Here is a 27,903-nt window from a genome sequence, read left to right as displayed (position 1 = left end):
AATAATAATAATAATAATAAATTACATCTTACAAAACAAATGCTCTTACTCACTCTTACAGTAAAGTAAAATCTTTCAATTAGGATTAATGCACAGCAATGGCTCTAATGGATTTATTGCCCCCTAGTGGTTGATACAAGAATATCAGCAAAGAATGTGTGCTTATTATGTGATTGTCTCTAATATATATTTTATGTAATGGATATTTAGAAGTGCAAGGGGATGAATTGGCAATAATATTTGACTCAACATATATTATAATAGCATAAACGTTTATACAAGATGAAATAATATTGTCTAGTGATATTAAATAGTGTAGAGGTCGTTTTATTATTCTTATACTTATTCTTATTATTATTATTTGATGATGAAAAATCCTTGCAGTTTTTTATGATCTGTTTTTTTTTTTCTAAATACACTATAAATGATTATCTTACACCTGTGTTTTGTCATTTTTAATGGAAAAATCATTACCTTATCACAATAACATTTTGATTCTACTCAGAGAAAAGGTACCATATTGGTTCAAAAACTGTATTTTAATAACTCTATCTGAATTTCATTGTGCTTTTCTTTATTTCTGAATTTGCACTGTTTGCAGATTTTTTTTCAGATGGATTGATTACAGCATTAAAACAAACAAACAAACAAAAAACAGTGACATAGGACAGAAGAAAATACATGCTGCCCATAGTCAGAAAACAGTCCGAGAGTATACTAAGTGAGTATATAGAACTTCTTACATAATCAGGTGGCTTCTCAAGGGTCAGCACTATGTTTGTTTATTGTAAGAGTATAGTATCTACATTAAATACACTATTAGTTAACCCCTGCATGTCTTGCAATGTTTAAAATGCATTATAAACAGTGTGTGTGCAGTGTGTGATGAGTTGAGATCTTGGAATTACACATTTGATAATTCTGTGAATGTTTAGAAAATTTATAAGGAAGGCAATCCAAAATGAAACATTTTGGGCAGTATTAGTCGATTAGTGTTAGTGTAGAATTATATAAATGTTTATTTATTGTGCATATATTTACATTTCGAAACTAGACGTTTTCTGTTTAAATGGTCATGTTGATGTTAATAATTTGTGCATTCAGCTGAGGGGTGAAACAGTTTTAATCCCAACAGTAGGGGGTGTGAATGTCTCCTTTTGCAACTCCTAGAACCTCAATATGAAAAGTATTTACTTTCATGCTATTATAGCTTTAGGACTGCAATTACCGTAAACAGTTCTGCACTCAAGTCTCCATCAGTGAACAGTGGAGAAGTTCAACAAAACAGACTTCATGTAAAAACTGTAATGAATTTCCCTGGTTACACAATTGCATTATTTGACCATGTAATATTAGGATATTTATAGAAGGGATTTATTTATTTTTAATCGCACTATCCGGTGTCACCCAGATGAGCACGGGTTCCCTCTTGAGTCTGGTTCCTCTCAAGGTTTCTTTCTCATATCGTCTCAAGGAGTTTTTCATCACCCCTGTCGCCTCTGGCTCGCTTATTAGGGATAAATTTATACATTTAAAATCTATCCTGAATTTATATATTTCTGTAAAGCTGCTTTGGGACAATGTCCATTGTTAAAAGCGCTATACAGATAAAACTGAATTGAATTGAACATAGGTCGCTGGAACGTGCATCAACGTCGCCGCCATATTGGTCCAGGCAACTTACGATACAGCAACTCACCTATTATTATTAATATGTTTATATTATTATTATTGTTATTATTATTATTATTATTATTATTATTATTATTATTATCATCAGCAGCAGCAGCACATAAATGTTTTAATACTGTAACTGTAAATGTTTTACCGGATCCATAAACTGGATTATCTTTGTAATTGTCTGTTTTGGAGTGTATCTGTATGCTTTTATTGCTATACATATATAGAAAGCAGACTAACTGCCAGTGCCTCACTATTTGATTTGTATTTGCCAATTCTGCTTCATTTTCTCAATGATGGTCAATTATTAGTACTTAAAGATTCACAATATTTTATAAGAATGAATAATTTTCCAAGTCTAACTATAGAGATTCTAAGTAACTGGAGACAGAAGTATTTTGTATTCCACGCAGTTCATAAACCATTGAAATTGGTTGAGAATTGTAAACGTTATTGTGCTTTTTATCCAGAAAAACCGTTCACTTATGTTTGTTTATAGGGAAGTCTTGCCCGGATCAATATGGCGGACGCGTTGACATATTGAACCAACGGGCCGAAGCAGCCAATCAGGCGTCTATGTATTTATATGTCTCTTCGGCACGTTCATCACTTGGGACAAACCATTTCATGGGGGCGCTAAAATTATATGTAATTTGTCTTACGTTTTATTTTTTTCTTGGGTGTAACGCGTTACTGTAAACGAATTACTTTTCCTGATAACGCAGTAATGTAACGCATTACATTTTAAATGTATGGAATTTGATTACAGTTACTGATGTCAATAAAATTATTGTTAAGAAAACAATATTAAGTAAGATGCATTTTTAAAATAAATCACGTTTTGCTCGAAGATTTTTTCTTGAGCCACGAATAATTCTCCACTCGGAGCGGTTCGTTGCTACGTAACTGAACGTCAGTAAAAGAAGACGGTGGAGTTGTAATTTTATATCTTCAGTGAACAGAGGCGAGACCAATCAGACAGGGTTTACAGGAAAATACACATGTAGAAATACTCGTGTCTTCTTGGCTGACGGATCTCGATGGATATACGCTGATTTTTATTGAAGCAGTAAGAGTTGAAACTGAAACAGAAACATCCTCTGATGCTGAGCAGGAAAACAAGGCGTGTAAATGTCTAGATGAGTTCCAGTTTACGTGAATATGATCTGAGCGGAGCAGAAGGAAAGATAATGTACTCTACATGGCGCTGTAGCAGCTAAACCCATACAGTGATAGCTTAGCTGTGCCTCCTCTCAGCTAGCGACACCAAACTAGCCTAGTGAGAAAAGTTTATATTTTATCGGTCCGGTAGTCAAGCACACAGGGGCTTAGTAGTTAGCATGTTCGCCTCACACCTCCATTGTTGGGGGTTTGATTCCCACTGCTCCCTGGTGCGTATGGAGTTTGCATGTTCTCCCTGTGCTGTGGGGGTTTCCTCCAGGTACTCTGGTTTCCTCCCCCAGTGCATAGTGTATGAATGGGTGTGTGAAATCACTCAACACTGTTGAGAATACAATTCAAGTTTTTTGTTCTTCTTTTTTTAATGTAAAACCTCGCGATCTGGCATCCCAGTGAAAGCGGAAATAGTCATGTAGTGTATAAACGCGCGCGAGAAAAGCGTCAGTGTTTTGGTGGAAGTAAGTCTGGAGAAAGCGGGAGACTTTTCACTACATTATCCTTCTTTTAATCTGTTCGGTAAATGAGCTTTATTTGTTTTAAATGTTTGTAGGGAAGGATTCCGGGTATATTTATCACTTAATCTGGTCAGAGTGCGGGTTTTAGGGTGTAGAAGTGTAGTGAACCGTGATGTTGACTAATCCCGGGCCTGCTGAGCAGATTATTATTATTATTATTATTATTATTATTATTATTATTAACACACATAACAGGAGTCTTTGTGCAGAATGTCTATCCTTTTTTTATTTATTTATGCACAAATATACACTTAAATTTTTGAGGGTGAAATCTTAACATTATGGCTATTGTCCTTGTTTATATAAATAAATAATCTTGGTTTGGTTTGTTAATGCCACGTGTTTAGTTTTTGGGCTTAGTTTTGTTGCTGTTTAATTCTTACATTCTTATTTTATCGCCATTAAGTTGTTACTGTATTTAGTTAATCTTGTATAGTCAAAAAATGGTTATGTTGTGACACGTTTCTTATTAAAAATATATGCTAAAGCTTACCTAACTACTTATCATGAAAGATATATATATATATATATATATATATATATATATATATATATATATATATAAGTTAGCCTACATACATGTTCAGTGTTGTTAGCTGTTTTCAGGGAAAGTAGCTAGTACTTCCTCTCCAAACCGCTAGATGGTGTCGGGGGCTAATTTGCATATTAGTTGTAGTTCATGCTCATTTGCTTATCAAGTCGTGCAGCATGAAGAAGGTAGATATTGTGAAGATGTAATTGAATAGAGAAGAGTTTTATCAATAGAGCAAATAATAGGTTTTAAGGTTTTATACGTGTAACCAGGAAACATACATTCAGGACAACATTTACATGGACAACGGTAATCCGGTATTAAGACGATATTCTGATTAAGAAACTAACATGTAAACAGTGATTATTGATGACATTACTCTGACTAAAGTCATACTCGAAGTAAACAAAAATCGAATTAAGACGTGAAGCATTCCTGTTTTAGTCGTGTTATCGATGTGTGTTACAGACATGTACACACCTTAATCACACTATTAACGTCGTGTGAAAGTTTTCACCGCATTGTGCAACAGGACACGTACACACACGGCAGCGCTCAACCGTTTAACGGCAAACGAGAGCACGGCTGCGTCCCAAACCGCATACTTACTTACTTACACATATTTAGGTAAGTATGCAGTTTGGGACGCAGCCTACGGCTTCAAGTAGTCATCTATTTGCACGTATAGCATGACTAATAATTAACATCACTTGAAATAAGCTTTCGTAAAAATAAAAATGAAACACACAGAACTGTATACGGTACCATAACGAAGACCAACTGTATGTCAATATGTGAAATTCTGGAGGGGACGGCGTGGCGTCGGGACGTAACGACGTGTACCATTAATCGCTCTACGTTCTATAACACATAAAACCTGAACATGAAAGGAATATTCTAAAAGCGACTCATGTAAACACTTTAAACAGAATATTATACGTCTTATTCAGAATAAGGTCAATAATTAGATTATTACTGTCCATGTAAACGTAGATTGGTCAATGGAAACATTAAGTTCACTCAAATACAACTCGGTCAGGCTTTATACACTGGAAATGAGTCGACTGAACCAGCAGTTATGATACGAGGTGGAGAGCCATATCAAGTGCAGGATAGTCACAAACATACAAATTCTGTGTGGACAACTTAACCATCATACAATATACCATCAAACAAAGCATATAATTTCTCCCTTTGCTGTTCTAATAACCTCTGGGAAGGCTTCCACTAGATTTTGGGTGTGCTCTATAGGTGCGCTCTAGGTGGCTCTACCACCTGAGCCACAGCCGCCCTGTGAAGGCCCCTCGAGTTCTTCTACTCTAAACTTGGTCATTGTTCATTGTCATACTGGAACAAGGTTTGGGCTCCTTAGTTCCAGTGAAGAGGAAATCTTAATGCTACAGCATACAAGGCCATTCTAGACAATGCTATGCTTCCTGCTTTGTGGTATCAGTTTGGAGAAGGTCTGCGAGGTTTGATGGTCATCACAGGTGCATCACAAAAAAAAAAACTAGCTGACCTCGCTGTTTCTCTTTTCCCATTATTACACACATATGTAGTGCCTATGAACGCTTTCAGATTCTTAATCCTAAAATAGTGGCCATTGTGCAGGTACAAGAACACTGTCTTGTGATGAGGTATGTCATTGGACGTATACTTCAACATACCATTGCACCATCTATGGAAGACCACTATTTTTATGTGTAACAACCGCTCAAAATGTGTGATATCGTTAAAACCTATCTTATGCTGTTCTGAACATGCGTCGGTCTTCTGCAGTCTCCAATATAGGTTCTAGATCACGTATGTTTCGATAAGCACCACCGTGTTTACCACGTGCTATAGACACATATAGATCCAAGATGTCATCAACCTGTAAATTAGATTTACTTTGCATAATCTTCTCAAGCTGATTTGTGAATACATCCGCACGGTAATCATTGTTAGGTGCCAAGACAGTGTTAACATCAGAGGTTAGACTAGGACCTCTCAATGTTCTGTTGATTAAACCCCCATCGCCGGCTAACAGTCTGAAAAACGATACTGTTTCGGCCATAATATCATGCAGGTATATAGCGTAGGTCGCCAAGTCTGTGGTGGATATCGCACACATATGTATACAACGCTGTATCTCCAAACTATTGAATCTAAGTCTCTGTACCACTGTATAACCACCAATATCACCACCCTCTCTTACAATAATGTCAGTATCAACTGGGGTTAATCCCATATTTGGTGACGCAGGATTAAATGAATTTGATTGTCTGACATTCATCTCACATTGTTTAATAATTCCAACAAGCACTAGCACACACCCAAATATACCCCACCCAACCACCCCCCCCCCCCCCGCCCCACACACACACACATGTCACACCATAGACTAAATATTTAGTATTTCTCTTTATTGTAGTCTTAGTATCCACGCTGACAAGTCATTTTACATAGCACACACACCCTACACACACCCATACATATTGAGATCCACAGGAGTTACCAGTAGTCAAAAATTATGTGCACCTACAGAACTGTCTGTCAGGGGAACACAGAGGGTCATAACTCATAGAGTCATTAATCAATCATTTTGACAGTTTGACAGAAAGTGCGTGTTATTACTATTGTCCTGAAAAGCCTAGCCCTAAGCAAAGTACTGCATAATTTTCCTTTCGCTGTAGTACAGTTCCTGTCAAATATAAAAAGACACATATAAATAAATGTGGTTCGCTCCTTATCAAGTTCAGATCTCACAAATGTTTTGTTGTCTGCTCATGTTCCTAGAGAACTGCTATTTTAATTTATATTTTATTTCTGCTTATAATCTAACATACCCGATCAAGATGTTCAACATTTTCACCAATAATATAGCCAGAGGTGCTTAATTAGGGTTGGATATGAACTCTGCAATACCTGTATACTCACAGAAATGAAATATACAGAAGTCATATGCATTTAAAGAAAAACAAACACACACACACACAAAAACCCTACAAAACTAACCAATCACTGACTGTAGAATGAGCATCCACTCTTTGTGGTGAGTCATAGGGGTGGAGTTTCATTAAAGTCAGTAGAAAAGTTGATGCCTATTTCCTGTATTTCAAAACTGCTGAAGAGTCTCCTGATCCTTCATCAGAAGCTCACTTTGGAACTGTCGACAGCAGATTCATATAAAGATGGCAGCAGTAACAAGTAGAGGAATACCTTTAAGCTCGGTAAGTCCTTATTTAATTAGGTTAAACTATAACCAGCTATCTTTTTGCATACTGTAGCAATAAATGTTGAAAATAATTCATATAAAACAGGTGTATTTTTAATTTCATATTAAACAGGTGTATTTTTAATTTCATATAAAACAGGTATATTTTTAATTTCATATTAAACAGGTGTATTTTTCCATTAATTCCCCTGCACATTTAATTTGAGATGTGAAAACTTCAGCACTGTGACATCAAGATAAATAATTAATGAGTTAATTAATGATAAATAAGTGAATTTTGTTAAGTAAAAATGGTTTGAATTGAACAACTGAAGTATACCTGTCAGGTTACAGTTTCCTTTCTCAAAACCTTGTTTCGCGTAGGATAACTTTCAGTTTCATTTCATCATTACTGTACACAGGAAGTGTGATTGTTGCTCAGACAGGAACAATCAGCAGTAGCTATGTGGTGGGCTTTTAACGTCTAGAAGCAGTATGTATGCAAAGCATATCTGCAATGTAAGAGTGCGCTGGTCCATTTAAAGCTTTTAAAACCAACAACCCAAATATGTTGTCGGGTCCAGGAGGCGGTGCAGACGGAGGAGGGAGAGGAAGCAGAAGCGGGGATGCAGGTCCGGTGTTATGTTAAGGCTAAGAAAACAACCACACAAGCCACCTTTATCGAGCCTGTTTCTCTCCAATGCCAGATCCCTAGTGCATAAAATGGACGATTTGGAATTACAACTAGCTGGAAATCGCTACGTTCGTGATTGTTGTGTTTTGATTATTACTGAAACTGGCTTCATCTGAGGATACCCGATGCTAGCCTGCAGCTAGCATGTCGTACTTTGCTCCGCTGGGACAGGACTGGGGGGGGGGGGGTTATCTATCAATGATAGATAAACAAACCCTGACCTCGAGTGCATGTCTGTAAGATGTCGGCCCTTTTTTCTACCGAGAGCTAACAGTAGTGATTATCACGGCTGTGTATATTCCACCCGACGCCAATGTGAACACGGCGCTCTCTCTCCTGTTGAGCATCATAAACGAACAGCAGCGGGCTTACCCCGACGGTGTTCACATAATTGCAGGAGATTTTAATAAGGCGAACTTGAAGTCTGTACTCCCGAAATTTTATCAACATAAGTGTTTTACTAGAGGGGAGAACACTCTGGATCATGTTTACTCCAACATTAAGCATGCGTATAGAGCCATACCTCTCCCCCACCTCGGCCAATCAGACCATCACTCCCTCCTGCTCTCCCCCACCTCGGCCAATCAGACCATCTCTTCCTCCTGCTCTCCCCCACCTCGGCCAATCAGACCATCTCTCCCTGCTGTTCTCCCCCACCTCGGCCAATCAGACCATCTCTCCCTCCTGCTCTCCCCTGCCTACACCCCCCTCAGACGCAGTGTCACGACCACTATAAAGACTGTTGCCACCTGGCCTGACGATGCATTCTCCAAACTACAGGACTGCTTCGAACAGACAGACTGGGATTTATTTGAACATCAGGAGCTAGAAACATTAACAGGAGCGGTACTGGACTATATCAAGTTCTGTATCGGAAATGTGACACTGGACAAAAACATTCGGGTTTTCCCAAACCAGAAACCTTGGATGACCAACCAGGTCCGCACACTCCTCAGAGCCCGCGACGCTGCCTTCAGGTCTGGTAATAGAGCTCTGTATAGAGCCGCTTGTGCCAACCTGAAAGGTGGTATTAAGGAAGCTAAGGCGGACCATAAGAGGAGCATAGAGTCCCACCTGTCCAGTAAAAATAAGCGGGAGGTGTGGCAGGGTATACAAGACATCACAAACTACAGAGGCCGCGATGCGACAACAGGAGACCTGAGTGCGATGCTGGCAGAAGAGCTAAATTGCTTCTTTGCTCGCTTTGAAACATCACAACAACAGCACTCATCTGCTCCAGCCTTGCCTCCACCCTCATCTGGCTCCCGCACCAGTCCAGCCCTGACTCCATCCCCTCCTGGTTCCTGCACCACTCTACTTACTGTGAGGGAACACGATGTTAGACGGATGTTTCAAGCAGTCAACCCCAGGAAGGCTGCTGGCCCAGACGGAGTACCTGGTAAGGTGCTCAGATCGTGTGCCCACCAGCTTGCCCACATCTTTACCAGAATCTTCAATCTCTCCCTGGCCCAAGCAGTCATCCCGCCCTGCCTAAAATCAGCCACAATCATTCCAGTGCCAAAGAAGTCTCCCACCACTAGCCTAAATGATTATTGTCCTGTGGCCCTCACTCCAGTTATCATGAAGTGCTTTGAGAGATTGGTTCTTCAGCACATCAAGGACTACCTCTCCCCAGACTTCGATCCTTATCAGTTTGCATATCGCACAAATAGATCCACAGAGGATGCTATCGCCGTAGCTCTCCACTCCATGTTGAGACATCTAGAGCAGCAGCAGAGCTACGTCCGGATGCTTTTTGTGGATTACAGTTCGGCTTTTAATACAATCATTCCGGATATTCTCATCACCAAATTGGTCACTCTTGGCCTTCCCCCCCCCTCACATGTGCCTGGATAAAGGACTTTCTCACTAACCGGTCTCAGACAGTGAGACTCGGACCCCACCTCTCCTCCACTCGCACGTTGAGCACCGGTTCTCCACAGGGCTGTGTGCTGAGCCCCCTCCTGTACCGTCTCTACACGTACGACTGTAGTCCGGTCCACAGTAATAATCTTATCGTCAAGTTTGCTGACGACACCACAGTGGTCGGACTCATCTCAAAGGGAGATGAGGTAGCCTACAGAGAGGAGGACCTGAACTTGGCAGCCTGGTGTTCAGAGAACAATCTGGCTCTAAACATTAAGAAAACCAAGGAGATCATTGTAGACTTCAGGAAGCACAACACTGAGCTAGCCCCCCTTTTCATCAATGGTGAGTGTGTGGAGAGGGTCCACACCTTCCGGTTTCTTGGCGTCCTTATCTCTGCTGACATCTCCTGGACAGACAACATCACAGCGGTTATTAAGAAGGCTCAAACGCGGCTACACTTCCTGAGGGTTCTCGGGAAGTACAATCTGGACCCCAGTCTGCTGCTGACCTTCTACCGCTCGTCCGTCGAGAGCCTGCTGACATACTGTATCAAGGTGTGGTACGGTAGCTGCACCGCGGCAGACAGGGAGAGGCTTCAGAGAGTAATAAGAGCAGCACAGAAGATCATTGGCTGCCCTCTCCCCTCCCTGATGGATATTTACACCTCCCGTTGCCTCAGCAGAGGAAAAACCATCATTAAGGACAGCTCTCACCCTGGCTCTGATCTGTTTAATCTGTTGCCCTCAGGGAGACGTTACAGGTGCATCAGAACAAGGACTAATAGATTTAAGAATAGTTTTTTCCCAACAGCTATAACCATTCTAAACACATACATGATACAGGTACTGATTTCACAGTATAGATATATAGTGTCTCAGAACTGTGCATTTTATAGTACCCCTCCCCCCCCGTACTATTCATTTATTTATTTATTATTTACTTATTTCGTGTTGTTATTTTTATTTTATTTTATTTTATTTTATTCTATCTTGTTTATTTTATGTACATGTTGGCACAGAACAAAAAGGAGTGGCTCTCAATTTCATTGTACATGTGTATAGTGACAATAAAAGGCATTCATTCATCTTCTCAATCCTTCAATTAACTGGAGATAATGAATGGAAACTGAAACTGGAGTAATATGATTCCTTTCTTTGTACCTGAAAATAAATGAGCTACAGAATTTTGAACTGGTTGTAGATGTGCAACAGATGACAAATGGCAGATGTCAGAATATTTTTTTCTAGTTCACGTGATGAAAGAAATGGTTTGAGTTTGTGATTGTTTTGAACTGAAGCTACTTTTAACAAACTGATTTGCTTGTCAAATTTTAGCTCTTAGTTAAACCCTAAGGTTGACTCCCAAGTGGCACAACAGAAAAGTGTTTGCCCTGTTCATCAGAATTCATGAGTTTGAATCCTGAGGATGCTACAGTCGTCTGTGGCTGGAGCCTCTCTCTCCCCTGTCAATCACAGTGACACTAGCTAATCATGGGCATCTGTGAGCTCATGTTTGCAGAAGAGGACAGACACACTCTCCTCCAAGTGTGTTACGTTGTCCTGTGATGCAGCATGAGAGACAGTTTAAAGATATGGCTGGAGAACTTCAATTGTTTCAGAGGGAGCGGATGTTAGCCTTCTCCCTCCCTTCACTGGCAGCTGTCGTGTGATGGAGGGAAGCTGGTTGATGGGTGGGATTTGGCAAGTGACCAAATTGTGAAGAAAATGGAGAAAAATAAAAGCAAAATATTACCTCAAGTTTTTTGCATGTGTGTGACATGAAGTGTATGAGAACCCAAGTTTCCCTTAAAAGTACATTTGGGCAGACTGAACAATGTGACCTGTTTTGTTTTCATTTAGAAAAAAAATACTTTTAAAATTACAATTTTTAACATTGACTACTCACTGAGCATCGTTAAAAAGTAGAGGTCACCAGAGATGTCAGAGAAAGATACAGCTGTATGTTTATGTACAGTATAATGATATCATGTTTATGTAAAGTTTGTCCCTGTAAGAGCATGTACAAGAAAAAAAAAACACGTGGGAACCTCAGAAGTGACCATGGTGGTTAAGGAAAAATGTTTGCCTATGTTGAGACAGGAAAATTAAATTGAGTACACTGCTCCAGGCACTCGCTGAGTAGAGTATGACCTACATTGTCAAAAGTGGCACTTGAATAGAGTAAAACCAGAATGGTGCGACGAGTAACAGGTCATAGGTCACATTTTAAGATTCTGTACTGTAAAAAAACAGACTGGAAAACTTCATTAATTCATTATTTTTCATTATTTAAAAATTATATAAATTGATTATTGATTATGTGGAGTTGTACTAGACTTCATATGAGAAACTGTATATTATCTGAGAAAGAGAAAAAAAAATTAAATCAAAGACTATAGTGCATAATTAACCAAAGGAAAGGTCAATAGTTAAAGGTTTAATGTAGGATCTACAGTATTTCAATCTTCATCATTCACTCATCTTCCACCTTTGATCAGTTATCCTGTAAAACAAAGAAAAAAAAGAAGAAGAAGAAAATCCACATGCTTTCACTATCATTTTGTCATTTTTTAAGCAGGTTAACTTATATCTTTTTCTCAAAACATTGTGAGAATTTGTAAAAGAAATGAAAAATGCTACTTTTTTTTGCCCTTTATAAATCTGTAAATCTAGAGCACTAAACAAATATTGAAACATTTATTCATCATTTATAGCAGCCTTATGTGTCATGGTACTGGATTATCATATTTGTTTCCTCCTAAAGGTCAGTCCACAGTACCTGCATGCAAACTCCACTAGCCACACCTGGCCATTCAGTGCTATAGCAGAACTGATCGGTGAGTCAAAACTGCTTCTTTATTCTTCTTTCCTTCATCCAACTGATTACTGGACCCTTTTTCATAAAGAGTTGAAATCTTCCACATTCTGAGCTACTGGCAATGTTCTAGCTGCTTGACAAGGACAGTTCTAGAGACTAACCCTTAGGGAGGATGTACAATATGCAGACAACAAGGAAATAAAAATACTTTTGCAAATGAATACAAGAAGAAGTAATTTGTGCATATGCTTGTGTGTGCGCATACATGTGTGTGTGTGTGTGTGTGTGTGTGTGTGTGTGTGTGTGTGTGTGTGTGTAATGTTAACTGGTATTGTGGGTAAACATCAGTTACTTACCCCCAACAATGAAACACTGAAAATGGGGTCATGCAATAGACTGGCATTTGTTCCAGCGTGTATCCCGGCCTCGTTACCAGTGTTCCCAGGATAGGCTGTGGATCTACCACTACCCTGAACAGAATAAAGAGGTTACTGAAGATGAAATGAATATTAATTCTTTTGTTTTTGTTCAAGGTTAACTTAGGTTTATGCTTTTTTGAGCTAAAACATGTAAACAGTAAAGCAATCTGTGCCTTAGTAACATTGGATAGTATCAGATTTGTCCTGTTTTGTTTTATTGTCAGACAATGCTTATGACCCGGATGTCAGTGCAAAACAACTCTGGATTGATAAATCAGTGATCAAAGACCAGGACTGCCTCATCTTCATGGATAATGGAAATGGCATGGATTGTGACGAGATGCACAAAATGCTAAGGTAGGAGTGTGTTCATGAAGCCTGTGTTAGCCTTTAGAGGGGAATTAGATCATCTAGCAATTCACTTTAACTACAAATTTGATGATGTTTAAACAGTGTATAGTTTCTCTTTTTACTGGCAGAGCCCTCTCTCTCTCTCTCTCTCTCTCTCTCTCTCTCTCTCTCTCTCTCTCTCTCAGTTTTGGCTTCAGTGATAAGCAGACAATAAGAGGCCATGTTCCGGTGGGTCTTTATGGTAACGGTTTTAAGTCGGGCTCCATGCGCTTGGGGAAGGATGCCATTGTGTTCTCAAAGAGAGACGACACCATGTGTGTGGGTCTCCTGTCACAGACTTACCTCGAGGATACAGAAGCACAAAATGTCATAGTGCCTATTGTCATGTTCACCAACACCGGACAGACTGATATCCTTTACCTAGAAACAGAGAGATAGATGGCTATATTTAATAGGAATGGTGGATAGAAGCATTGAATATAAAATTATATATATATATATATATATAAATAACTCTGGCACTGACACCTCTACTCTGCGCACTTTGCTTCTTCTGGAACTCAATTAATGGATCTTGTATGGTAGCACTACTTGTATTGTTCTCTGCTTGATATATCACTTTGCTTGGATTTTCTCATTTGTAAGTCACTTCGGATAAAAGCGTCTGCTAAATGAATGAATGTAAATGTAAAATTTATAATGCATTTATAACTGCAAGAGATAAGATTATTAAAAAAAATAAATTAAACAATGTATAGTCAACCACCTAACCACTTACTTTGTTACATTTTTCTTCATTTTATATTATAGCATATTATGCAGTCACTACGATGACTTGTTCAGTGTATATAGTAAATCTAATATGAAATATATGTAGTTATGAGGGTGAGGAATGTGCAGGAAATACTGGGCCTGCCAGTGGGATAGGAGTATAAAGGTAAATTGATGCTTTCTGAGAATTTAAAGGATCCTCTGTGTAGTTTGGTCCTTAACCTCGCTGTTCACTCAGTGCTTCACCGGAGCATGCAGAGAGTCTCCATGATATCCTGACACATTCTCTGTTTAACACCAAGGAAGAACTGCTGTCTGAGTTCAGTGTCATTGATTCAAGTGGAACCCGCATCATCATCTGGAACCTACGCAGGTGAACATGCAGAGAGCTTGATTTCTTCACTTCTTCCTAAGGATTTAATGAAATACAACATTTTAATGTAGTAAGGAAGTCTAATATAGTTATACAGCTAACATTATGCAATAACATTATAGTTTTCATATAATATCATTATTATAGTATGATATAAACGTGTCATGTCACTTGAAATGTGCTGCAAAAATGTTTAGACAGCGTAGCCTACCTTATTTTGCTGAGGACCACGGGCGATATTGTGGGTTGTCAGAAATGATATACATCACCAATTATTCTGCTACAGAACACCTTCAGGAGAATTAGAATTTGATTTCATGAAGAACCGTCACGACATCCGGATCCCTGTTGATGTGTACGGGAGAACCGGGGAGACAAACAAGCGGCAGGCAGCAGGTGGCGTGTCAGTGCCTGAGAGTAAATATTCACTGCGGGTGAGAATTTTACCAGCAAATATTACATATATTATATATGACTATTATATATGACAATACGAATATTGAGTTATTGGAGATTACTGGCTGAGTTCACTAAGGTAAGAGGGGTCATTTCAGAAAGCAGGATTTCAGACTTGCTAGCATTAAAATAGATATGTCTTAATTAGGCAAAAAATACTTGTGTCCTGGTTGAACACATGGATCTAAGTGCAAGTTGTTATTAGCAATTGAAATCATAAGGCAAAATGTCAAACAGAAAGATGGAACCTCAGACAAACATTTCAATTCAGGTCCGTAAATGTCAAAGTGAAAGGAGAAATCAGAAACAATACTCAAATCACACAAAAATGGCAAAATGTCATGAGGAGTTATGGAGAGGCCAAGTATACAGTAGGTATAAAAAGTGTACACACCCCTGTTAAAATTGCATGAAGTAAAATTTTATGAAGTAAAAAAACCAAGATGTATCGTGTCAAACCATTAATTTGGTGAAACAATGTGAAGGCCATTATGACCAAGTGGAGAAAATGGGGCACTACAGTGACATTACTAAGAACAGGATGTCCCTCCAAAATTAATGAAAAGTAATCAGGGAAGCTGCCAAGAGTCCTATACTATCATTAAAGAAGCTACAGGAACATCTGGCAAATACTGGTCACTCGTTGCATGTGACAACAATCTGTCATATTCTTCACTTGTCTGGGCTAAGGGTTAAGGTGGTTAGATGGAAGCCCTTTATTCAAAAAAAAAAAAAAAAGCATGAATTGATATGCACGTGAGTGAGAATGTGTTAATATTTGAACTGAATTGAATTGAGATTTTGCAGCAGCTCCTCCTCAAATCTGCAAGTGGAGTTTAAGTCAGGAGTAAAGATTAAATTAAACACTAATCAGTGTAGTCAAGTCTGTTTGTTCTTCTTTTTTTTTCTTGATTCAGGCATACTGCAGTATCCTGTACCTGAAGCCAAGAATGCAAATTATCATTAAAGGGAAGAAGGTGAAAACTCAGTTGGTCACTAAAACATTAGCAAATGTCTCGAAGGACACATACAAACCTGATTCTGTTGTATCCTTATGCCAAATATTATAGCACAAGAATGTAAAAATATACCCAATGATGCACAAGTAAGAGCTACTTATTAAATTATTCAAATATTTTAAATGCCATGATCCTTAAGTCTTTGTCTCAGAAAAAGGCAATACCAATCAGATTTGGCTACAACACCAAGAGCAGAGAGCACTACGGATTGATGATGTACCACAACAACCGTCTCATCAAAGCCTATGAGCGTGTCGCCTGTCAGCGCAAGGTGAGGATTATACATTTTATTTAATGCTTAATGTATTTTATATTCTTAAATCATTTGCCTACAGGAACAGAATAGAGAGAGAACAGATGAAGAATAGACAGATAAACACATATTCAGTGGGGGAAATAAGTAGTGAATGCATCAACATTTTTTTTCAGTAAATATATTTTAAATGAGGCTATTCACATGAAATGTTCACCAGACATCAGTATTAACCCAAGAAATCCATAAATATTAAGAATTCACAACATTAAAGTCCATAAATAAAGATATGTGTAATAAAGTGGAATGACCCGGGAAAAAAGTATTGAAAATGCTAAGAAAAAGCAGGTCTCCAAGGCAAGGTAAGGCAAGGAACCTATCTGTGCAAATTAATATCAGCTGGGTTAGTAAATTAATGGTCTATAAAAAGGCTTTTCGTTATCAAGGTGTCACACAAGAAACATCTCATGATGGGTAAAAGCAAAGACCTTTCCCAAGACCTTCACAACCTTATTGTTGTGACACATATTGATGGAATCGGATACAAACATATTTCAAAACTTCTGAATCTCCCAGTAAGCACCATTGGGGCCATTATTTGCAAATGGAAGCAACATCACGCCATCATCAACCGGCTATGCACAGGAGCTCCTCGCAGGATTTCTGACCAGGGAGTCATAAGAATAGATAGAAGAGTAGCCCAAGAGCCAAGGGCCACTCGGAAAGAGCTCCAGAAACACTTGGAGGCAGGAGGTGCCATCGTCACAGAGAAAACAATAGGCAATGCACTCCACAAGACTCCATTACTAAAGAAAAGGCATGTTGAAGCTCGTTTAAAGTTTGCTACAACTCATTTGGACAAGCCTATGAAATACTGGGAGAGTGTAGTCTGGTCAGACGAGAGCAAAATTGAACTTTTTGGCTGTGATACTGTGAATCTGCTGCCATCCACCAGGATGATGAAGATGAGACGTGAGTGGAGCTTCCAGAAGGACAATGATCCAAAACATACAGCAAAGGAAACTCTCAGTTGGTTTCAGAGAAGAAAAAAAAATCAGTTTTAGAATGACCCAGTCAATCACCTAAGCCAAAGGCACTCTGGAAACAAGTGCTGTAGACTGATAAAGTAAAAATGTAGTTCTTTGACCACAATCAGTAAAAGGTATGTTTGGAGAAAAATGGATTAGCACTTAATGAAAAGAACACCTTTCCAACTGTGGATCTGTATATATTATGTTTTGGAGTTGTGTGGCAGCCAGTGGCACAGACAACATTGAAAAGGTAGGTGAAAGAATGAATTCCAGTAAATGTAAGAAAATTCTGGAAACAAATGTGACCCAGACTGAAATCTGAAGCTGAAAAGAGATTGACTTCCACAACATAACTGATCCAAAACATACCTCAAAATTCGCCATGAACTACTTTAAGAAATGCAAGCTGAAGCTTTTGGAATGGCCTTCACAGGCCACTGAATTAACTATTATTGAAGATCTGTGAAAAGATCTTAAATGGTGCTGTGCAAGCAATGTCTGCCAAGGGGGATATTACTAAATACTGATTTTGTAGGGTGTCCAAAATTTTGTGGAATCAAAAAAGTAGACCCTTTTAGAATAATGGGTTTAGATCCCTATGTAGAACATGGGGTTCCTCTCAACTTTTTTGTGTTGAGGACAAGGGTGGTGGCTTCTGCCCTGTTCTTGATCTGACAGGACTGAATTGTTTTATGAAAGTCCTGTAAGTTTGCAAGCTAAAGTTGTTGGACATTGCTCCTTCCATGCAGCCACGAGACTGGTTCACAGCGTCAGCTCTGGGATGTTGGTGGGTTTCCTCACATTAACTGTTTGCTTCAGGTTCACAACATTTCTATTGGATTAAGGTCAGGACTTTGACTTGGCCATTCCAAAACATTAACTTTATTCTTCTTTAACCATTCTTTGGTAGAATGACTTGTGTGCTTAGGGCATTGACTTGACTTGCTGCATGACCCACTTTCTCCCAAGAGTTTCCATGTATATTTTGCTGGTATAATTCAGAATTCATTGTTCCATCAATGATGGCAAGTCGTTCAGGCCCAGAAGAAGCAAAACAGGCCCAAACCATGATATTACCACCAGCATGTTTCACAGATTGGATAAGGTTCTTATGCTCTAATGCAGTGTTTTCCTTTCTCCAAACATAGAGCATCTCATTTTAACCAAAATGTTCTATATTTGTCTTATCTATCCACAAAACATTTTTCCAATAGACTTCTGGCTTGTCCACGTGATCTTTAGTAAACTGAAGAGGGGCAGCAATGTTCAAGGGCAGTGGCTTTTTCCTTGCAACCCTGCACACCATTGTTGTTCAGTGTTCTCCTGATGGTGGACTCATGAACATTAACATTAGCCAATGTGAGAGAGGCCTTTAGTTACTTAGAAGTCACCATGGGTTCTATTGTGACCTCATGGTCTATTACATGACCCACCTTTGAGTGATCTTTGTTGGTCTCCACTCCTAACAATGGAGGGTAACAGTGGTCTTCAATTTCCCCCATTTGTACACAATCTGTCTAAAAGTGGATTGGTGGAGTCCAAACTTTTTAGAAATGGTTTTGTAAACTTGTCCAGCCTGATGGGAATCAATAACTCTTTCTCTGAGGGCCTCAAAAATCTCCTTTATGACATGATACACATACAAATCTGATGATGTTTTAGGCCATATTTATGCAGACATATAGAAAATTCTGCTCAGCTGACTAATCAGAGGTTGGGCCACTGCACATACTTGCACAAGATGAAAACCTTTTATGGGTAATTACAGATTATAGCTAATTGTGCTTGAGCACATGTAGACCAATATGCAAGACTACTTACTGTATATCAGGGCCTTTCATCATGCAAGAAAATACATAATCAGATTCAGTTCAGGGGTATTTTATGAAGAAAACAAATCAAAATTGTCTTTTATTCATGATATTTAGAGTGGTTGTTATGTTCTGTTACCAGGCCGACGGAAGAGCAGTGGGAGTTATCGGGGTGATTGAGTGTAACCACCTCACACCAACTCACAACAAGCAGGACTTTGATGATACTGAAGATTACAGGTGTGTTTGAGTAACATGTTCAGATGACCTATGACTTTCAGGAGTGCAGGAATTAATTATCTATATACAGAGGGTTGAATGTAGTAATTATACAGTATGAGTATTATCTTAATTATCTTAAGACCACTGATATTTTAGATTGACAGATTTTTTTTAAAACATTGGTATATTGAAGTATGCTATTTTGTGTCTGTGCAGGAAAATCTTAAAGAATGTAGGTAAGAAGCTCGAGGAATATTGGAAGCAACAGGTATATGCACCTGAGCTTAAACCTAACTGCACTGAGGATACTGTGTAAGTTTAAAAGTCTCTCTCTCTCTCTCTCTCTCTCTCTCTCTCTCTCACACACACACACACACACACACTCACTCACTCACTCACTCACATGGTCAGGTATTAGTTTGCTGGCCAAAATTATGAACCTCAGGTATTTTCTTTTTGGTTGAGTTCATAATTTGAGTCACGAAGTTGCTGGAAAAATATTAATAGTAACTTGGACAAATTTTGAATATACTGTCAGTCAGGCGGGAGCAGTAGTCAGATATAAAATACATTTCTAATAATATTCAATATAACTTTGTTAAAGTCTTAAACTGCTATGGGCACAGATCAGATATTACAGGTTTCCAGGTTGTGACCATTACAGCAGAAGCAACACCGTTTGTGCGCTGACACATCCTGTGTAAAAGGCCACATTCATTAACATTGGAGCATATTTACATAAACATTAACACATGATTGTGTGGACTCACAGGAAGCAACCAGATCCAATATGTATTCAGTGTGATGATTGTCAGAAGCGGCGAAAACTTCCAGATGGAATTGATCCTAAAAAGCTCCCTAAGAAGTGGTTCTGCTACATGAAATCTGACCCTCAATTCAGATGTGCTTGTGTATCTCTTTACCTTCCTGTGTGTGTGTGTGTGTTTGTTTGTATGTGTGTGTGTGTGTGTGTGTGTGTGTGTGTGTGTGTGTGTGTTTGTGCTCATGTAAGTGCTTGATTCTCACAGGAGTTGTACAGATGAAGAAGAGCCTGAGGATTCTGATGATGAACAACCCAGAAACCAGAAAACCTACAAACAACAGTGAGAAATGAATCCTCTCATTTCCAATAAATATTTCTACCACAGTATACTGGAGGTGGATTTAAGTAATGAATATGATGTCAAATTATACTTCCAGCTTTAATTTGAGGGTATGTACATCCGAATCAGGTGAATGTGGAAGGAATTACAGCAGTTTTTTGTGTAATCTTGTGTATATGTTTTGAAACAGTGAGCGAAACCAGAAGTTGCAGCAGGAGAACAGGAAGCAGGTGATGACATGATGTTTTAACAAGGATTGTGAAAAAACACTACTTGGTAGTGATGAGATCCATTTTGTACATAGGCTAGATAGGTTTTTTTTTCTATAAATTATCTGTAGCAAAAAGAGAAACTATTTCCAAAAGATTATTTTGTGGTGTATGTGAATCCAGAGCTTTGCAAAAGGATGTGAAACAAAAAATGAAGTTCTCAATCTCCTTTTCTGTATTCTTGTTTAACCATTGCAGTTGTTTAAATATATGAGATTGTTATGATTACCTGAGAAGACTAAACTCTAAATCCCTAAACTCCACAAAATTATGTCTTTGCTAGTCATCGGAATAATTGTGTGGGTTGTGTGCATTGCTTTTACAAGATGAGCCCCAGGATTTCTTTTCTTTATCAGGTCAGCTCTCATTGTTCAGTTGATTGACTTTGTAATGAACTTAATGGTGATGTGCATAGGACTGAAGCTTTAACCAGCAAGATATTGCTTTGATGAGGAAAGAACAGGACCCACATAAATATCAGCATTTTTGAAGTTGATCATTATCCCCATATTAGCTAGACTGTGATATATAGTGCTGTGAAAAAGTATTCTGATTTCTTCTGTTTCTGTGTATATCTCACACTAAATTGTTTCAGAAATTAAAACAAAATATAAGATAAAAACAAAGGCAACTTGAGTAAATACAAAATACAATTCCCTTTTAAAGGGAACTGCATGTTGCGTTAGCTGAACGCTATGGGATGCGCCCACGTGCGTGACCGTTTTCTGAAGCTTGTCTAACATCATGCCTATTTATAGGCCTGCCGTGATCAGGTGACGTCGCAATTAAGCGTGCCACATGATATATTTATGGCACCTGTGAACCACGTCGTCAGTCTTATTATTGTCAACAAGACTGCATGTCAGTTGTTTGTGTAATGCTCACAAAAAAGACATTTCATTTCCTCTCTAACGTTTCAAAAAAAAAGAAAGAAAAATATCTTTACTGTAATGTCCCTTTAAAAAAAGAGAAGAAAAAAGAATCAGTGAGAGAATTCAGGAAGTGTGTTATGCCTTGCTCCTGTTTCATTGGGGGTGGGGCATGGCCACACTTTCTGTGTGAAGTGTTTAGGGATGGAGCATGCCACAGCAGCCCTCGAGACGTCTGACTGTGCGCATTGTGAACGCCTTACAATTAGGCAGCTCCGTTGGCGACTCACTCTTTTCTTGGCCGAAGTCAGATAGGTTTCAGAGCCTTGGGGATCTGGGCCAGCAGCTACTTAGGCAGCCAGCCGGCTCAGGTCCTGGAGATCTTGTATGGATCTGGAAGAGGAGCCATAGAGGAGCACTGCTCTATCTCTTGCTCTCCACCGGACTTTGGAGCTCGCGTCGCGACTCCTCCTTCTTCTATGGTAGGCCAAAACACCCTCTCTAACTATGCGGAGCCAGAAGGGGGTGCCATTGCACCAAAAACGGATGCAGCTCTCAAGCATATAAAGAGCTGCTTGAAGTGATTACTAGGGCAGTTAAAAAACTAAAACTGGGCCGGGCAAGAGGAAGTGGCTCATAGCAGGCTGGATAAGCGCTTCCTCACCAGTGAAAATAAATCTCCCTCACACTGCAGAAAACTACCCTTTTTTCCAGAAGTGCATGATGAAATATCACGCTTCTGGGGAAAACCATACACTAGTCGTGTTTATAACCCCATGGCGTCTAATTATTCGGCCACCAGGGAGGGTTACGTTCACACCCTCTGTTCAGACAGGCACAACTTATTCTTCTCTGGGCAGAGGGAAGGTTCTTGTCAGTGAGTGCAATGTACATTCCGGGCAGCAGGAATGTGGGGGCAGACATCCTGCCGAGGCAGGGGCTGAGGCCTGGGGGTTGGCAGCTCCACCCACAAGTGGTGGAGTCCATATGGCGGAGGTTCAGCCAAGCAGAAGTGGATGTGTTTGTCTCCGAGGAGACAACACACTGCCCACTGTGGTTTGCCCTCACTCCTCCCGCACCATTAGGGCTGGACGCGAAGGTGCACATGTGGCTGAGGTCGAATCTATATGCTTTTCTCTTGATCGCTCTACTCCCACAAGTTCTAGCAAGAGTTCACCAGGACCGTCTACGTCTGCTGCTAGTAGCACCTTATTGGCCTGCTCAAATATGCTCTCAGAGATAAAATCCATGCTAGATGTCACTCTTGGGAAATTCCCATCTGCAGGGATCCACTGTCTCAAGCCGGGGGGCTGATTTATCACCCACTGCCGGAACTATGGAAACTGTGGGTCTGGCCCCTGAGGGACACCAGCTCATAGATTCTGGTCTCACAACTGAGGTTGTGGAGACCATATTGAACGCTAGAGCACCATCCAGAAGGAAATTGTATGCACTCAAGTGGGTTACTTGCGGTTTTTTGTCTTGTGATGTGAGGAACGTCAGCTAGACCCAGTGAACTGTGCAATAGGTACAGTCCTGGAGTTCTTACAAGGGCGTTTCTCAGCTGGGTTGGCTCCATCTACAATCAGGGTTTATGTGGCCACCATTTCGGCCAGTCACGCAATGTTGATGGAGCCTCTGTGGGGCAACATCCTCTAACTTCGAGGTTTATGCATGGTGTCAGGTGGCTGAGGCCCATCTGCAGGCCGCACATACCTTACTGGGACCTTTCTGTGGTCCTGGAAGGTCTGTCAGGGGCTCCATTTAAGCCCTTAGAGTCAGCCTCTGAGAAGTTACTGATTCTAAAGATAGCTCTTCTGCTGCCCTGACATCTCTCAAGCGAGTAGGAGATCTACAAGCTCTCTCTGTTGCCCCTTCCTGCCTTGACTTTACCCCTGGATTAGCCAAGGCCTTCCTGTATCCTATGCCGGATTATGTTCCTAAAGTGCCTACATCTGCTGCCCAGCCTGTAGTGTTACAAGCTTTCTGCCCTCCTCCATTCCTCACACTGGAACAAAAGAGATTACACCTGCTGTGTCCAGTAAGGGCTCTCTGTACTTACGTCCATGCTCCGGCCAGTGGCGTAAGTCTGAGCAGCTGCTGGTCTGCTTGGCAGCGACAGTAGAGGTGATGCTCTGTTAAAGCAGCGCATCTCTAATTGGATAGTGGAAGCAATCTCTATCGCTTATGAGGTGCGCGGTCCTTGCTACACTTTTGTGCATAAGGGCTCATTCCACTAGCGGGGTCGCCTCCTCGAAGGCTTTGTCCACTGGAGTATCCTTACAGGCCACACACATTCATTCGATACTACAGCCTGGGCCTGAGTGTCTTGCAGTGACCCTCGGGCTTGGGTCTTTTTAAACAAGCCGAACCCTCGGTATGACGGAGTGGGTATTCTCTTTCCCATAGTGCTATGCTAAACACAACGTGGAGTTCCCTTTGAAAGGGAACGTCTGGGTTACGCATGTAACCCTGTTCTCTGAGAAGGGAATGAGACATTGCATAGCTTTGTCATACCAGGGCAGACCTGTGAATTGTGTCTTCGCTTCAGCTAATAGAGGCTGATGCCACAGTTCACAGGTGCCATATATATATATATATATATATCACACGGCACACTTAATTGCCATGTCACCTGATCACAGCAGGCCTATAAATATGCATGATTTTACACAAGCTTCAGATGCCAGTCGCGCACATTCTCAGGGAACAGGGTTACATGCATAACAGAGACGTTTTATTGAAAAGCTACCCTAATATCAAAGACAGACTATTTCCATGGGTGCAAAATGACTAAAGTGTATGTCTTTGCCTAGATGTAGAACTAATTAGGTGAGTTGTTGTGCATTGTTTTAGAAAGATGAACCTCTAGGATTTCTTTTAATTAGTCAGCTCTAGTTATTTATTGATTGTAGAGGACTGAAACTCTGAACAAGCAGGATGCTCTACTGTTGAGGAAAGTTCAGGGCCTTGTGTGTCAGCTCTGATACAGCATCAGTAACTTCACTTGAAAATACTACTACTACTGCAGCACTTCCCTCAGTCCATAGTCATGCACCCACACATTCACACAAACATTTAGAATATAAAGATTATCTGAAGTTGCGCATTATCCCTATATTAGCTAGGCTCTGAAATAAATGCACTTAAACATTATATAGAACGGTCATGGTGGATCTACAATGTGGCATGATTTTAGTGAACGTGGTGATAGAAATATGCACAGTTAAAAGGAAAATATGTGTAATATGGATCATGGGTTAAGGATCTTTATGGATTCATAATTACAGAATCTATGCATTACAGTGTGAGAATTGCTTGATTAATCAAATATTCACAGTTTTCGATCCTTTTTTCCAGTTTTCCATTGTTCAATATGTTTCCGCTTGGCAGAGGCTGTCTAGACACAAGTCATCCTACAAAAAGAAACCCAGCTCTGTCCTTATTTCCTCTTCTCACACAGGGGCCGGTAAAGACCTATTTTATCTACGTGTTTATCAATCTGCATTTATTGTTTACAATTTTGTTGTAATTTGTGTTTTAACCCTTTAGACACCAGACCTTCTGTTAACACTTTACTTGACACTCAGCTCCCTTCTGTTCCTGGAAGGTACTCTGTCACTCCCTCTGTCTCATGCACCTTCATAATAGTGAGGCATTATGAGTATCCTGAATGATTTAATTTCTCCTCCATTTCAGGCAGAAGAGAGCCCTGGACTCAAATCAAGAGAATCCAGATAACAAGAAAGCCAGAAGTATAAATTCTGGTCACATTCCAGATAATTTGCCAACATCCACAGTCTCAGCTGAGACTTTTTGTTCACCTGCCATGTTCCCCCCTGATAGTGGTGCTAATGAAGCAGAAAGGAAGGATGTTGAAAAAGTGAAGAAGCAGCAGAGCAATGAAATCACACAGCCCACCTTTGAAGTTGAGTACCTGCAGGCCATGCAGACAGTAATGCAGCTCCAACCTATGGTGAGAGACCAAGAAAAAGAACAAGACTAGCTAATGGATATACTAATGTTGTAAATGTTAGAAGGGAAAATGCAACCTAAACCTAAATGCATATAACCTAAGTAAGTCGAAATAAAATGCATTACCAGATGAGGTGTGAGTTTGTTTCATGTCCTATTACTGCAATTCTGATCTTGTCCTTCCCTCACACTCAGGTGGAGAATCTAAAAAATGAGAAGTGCAGTTTATTGACCCGCTGTGAGAGCCTGGAGAAAGATTTAGAGAGGGTAAAGAGAGAAACTGAAAAGGCGAAGGTACGTGTGGAAGATCGAGGGGTCCAGACAGATTTTCATATTTCCTCCCATGAAGAAAGTGCTTCAACTTCATCGAGAGCCTCCAACTCAGGAAGAAGAACAGACTTTGGTACACAGCAGCATGAGACACAGGACAGACCAAAAATGGGACAAGAAACCAGTAACCCACAGTTACTGTTTGCAGGTAAGTTATCTAGAAATTCTAGAACTATGCAGGACAGTACAATTACAATACAATATGTATTATATTTCTGTACGACGAGACAGTTTGCGCAGTTCAAAATGATATAAAACTGTAGATTATCTGGCATTTGAGACAGAAGCCATAGTCCTGATCTATAACACAAGAACTCAAATAGAGTTTCCCTCTTTCACAAGAACTCAAATAGGGTTTCCCTCTTTCACAAGAACTCAAATAGAGTTTCCCTCTTTCACAAGAACTCAAATAGGGTTTCCCTCTTTCACAAAAATTCAATTTTCTTTCTTTTAGCCCCAGATCAAGAGAACGTCTCCTGGTCACCTTAGTCCCTGCGCTGGACCTACAGCAGGTGAATTATGACTGCAAAGCCATCGATGAAATTCTCACTCAGTTTGTAGATGAGAAAGAGTCAACGTCTGCATAGCAGAAGAGCAAAACCTTTTAAAGCACATTTATCATTTGGTTGGTTAATGCAAAATTACTTACTAAATTACTTAACAATTTCTTAATATGCCTGACTCTTACATATACTTTTTTGAATTATTCTTGACTAGTCATGAAGATTTCAGCAGCTACTACCACTTCAGAAATGTTTCTTATTAATCATTAACAACATTTATCTTTGTTTAGTTTTTATTTCTTGTATTTAAACGTAAACATTGGTATTTTATAAAAATGTGCAAACTATATTTTTAGATATACAGCTCATGTGTAGGCTTTAAGGCTTCCTTTTTTTCTATTTCTTTTGAATCAGCAATTGTTTCAAATTCTATGCTTAAAATGCTTAGAGCAAATTCTATGCTGTGTGTATATATAGTGTCTGTATATAACATTGCATGCAAAGTAGGGACAAGAAACAACATGTAAATGAGACTTTAGTGGTTTCTCAATAGCACTAACAAGTTCAGATCTCGTACACAGCACACATGTAATTATGTCTCAAACAGAAACACAAATTAAAGGTGATAAGACTCTTTTAATCAAAAATGCAAAAAGTTACATTTGAAAGCTCTCATTAATAATACAAACATAATGAAAACTACAAAAGCAACTTTACCATAGTAATAAAATATATTTCTCAAAATTTTGAGGATATTGAGACAAAACTGTGAGAAAAAAAAATTAAAATAATAATATAATAGAATGGACTTACTCAATTTTACTAAAAATTTACCATTTTTAATATCTGGCCTTTGGTTGTATTTTTACAACCAAAGTAATTTTTAGGCTCCATAAATCACACTGACAATGCTGAATTAATCCATTTGTAGTTTGCACCACTCTGTATTTGACCTTTTTAGTTAGCACTCAAATAGCATATTCATTAAGGCAAACAGAGGTGGCATTCTGCTCAGGTTAGACATAATCCTCCACTGACTCCTGTTAAAAAAATCAGTGTGCACATTTTTTTAGCTGTTAGAAAGTTTACACACGTTTTTACACAAGCAAATTTTTCTATATCAGAGTCTCAGTATAATGTGTTAACAGTATGATGTTCTATGTGCTCTTTGTCTGTCGGTTTCTTTTCTGTTTTCTGGTTTGTTTGTTTTTTGTAACTCAGGGCAACTTTGGTACTTTGAGGGTTTGCTGTCAATGTGTTTTCCACAAATTAAATCATTGAAGTATGGCAAAATAAATGACTGCCTTAGAAATAATAATAATAATAATAATAATACCATCTTACAAATCAAATGCTCTTACTCACTCTTACAGTAAAGTAAAAACTTTCAATTAGGATTAAAGCACAGTAATGGCTCTAATGGATTTATTGCCCCCTAGTGGTTGCCCTGATACAAGAATATCAGCAAAGAATGTGTGCTTATTATGTGATTGTCTCTAATATATATTTTATGTAATGGATATTTAGAAGTGCAAGGGGATGAATTGGCAATAATATTTGACTCAACATATATTATAATAGCATAAACGTTTATGCAAGATGAAATAATATTGTCTAGTGATATTAAATAGTGTAGAGGTCATTTTATTATTCTTATACTTATTAT

At 39.3% G+C, this 27,903-nt stretch overlaps 1 protein-coding gene across 2 annotated transcripts; it reads left to right on the top strand.

Moving 5' to 3' along the window:
- The first annotated feature begins 674 nt into the window (after window positions 1–674).
- Window positions 675–27,903, top strand: LOC128609191 (MORC family CW-type zinc finger protein 3-like). 2 transcript variants are annotated; one of them, XM_053627660.1, is made up of 18 exons: window positions 675–721; window positions 7,019–7,118; window positions 12,429–12,501; window positions 13,126–13,258; window positions 13,438–13,661; window positions 14,258–14,396; window positions 14,683–14,830; window positions 15,770–15,898; window positions 16,023–16,142; window positions 19,109–19,206; window positions 19,405–19,500; window positions 20,217–20,291; window positions 20,482–20,521; window positions 24,790–24,898; window positions 24,982–25,039; window positions 25,129–25,405; window positions 25,600–25,882; window positions 26,189–27,903. In XM_053627660.1, exons 2-18 carry the CDS (start codon window positions 7,080–7,082, stop codon window positions 26,221–26,223), a joined length of 2,076 nt encoding a protein of 691 aa, XP_053483635.1. In that variant the 5' UTR covers window positions 675–721; window positions 7,019–7,079; the 3' UTR covers window positions 26,224–27,903. The 2 variants fall into 2 exon arrangements, with proteins under 2 accessions (XP_053483635.1, XP_053483634.1); XM_053627659.1 differs by lacking the exon at window positions 675–721 and adding an exon at window positions 3,172–3,375.

The sequence above is a fragment of the Ictalurus furcatus genome, chromosome 6, assembly GCF_023375685.1.
Source record: "Ictalurus furcatus strain D&B chromosome 6, Billie_1.0, whole genome shotgun sequence".
Lineage (NCBI taxonomy): Eukaryota > Metazoa > Chordata > Actinopteri > Siluriformes > Ictaluridae > Ictalurus > Ictalurus furcatus.
Note: the sequence above shows the minus strand (reverse complement) of the source record. Positions and strands in the feature narration are given on the sequence as shown.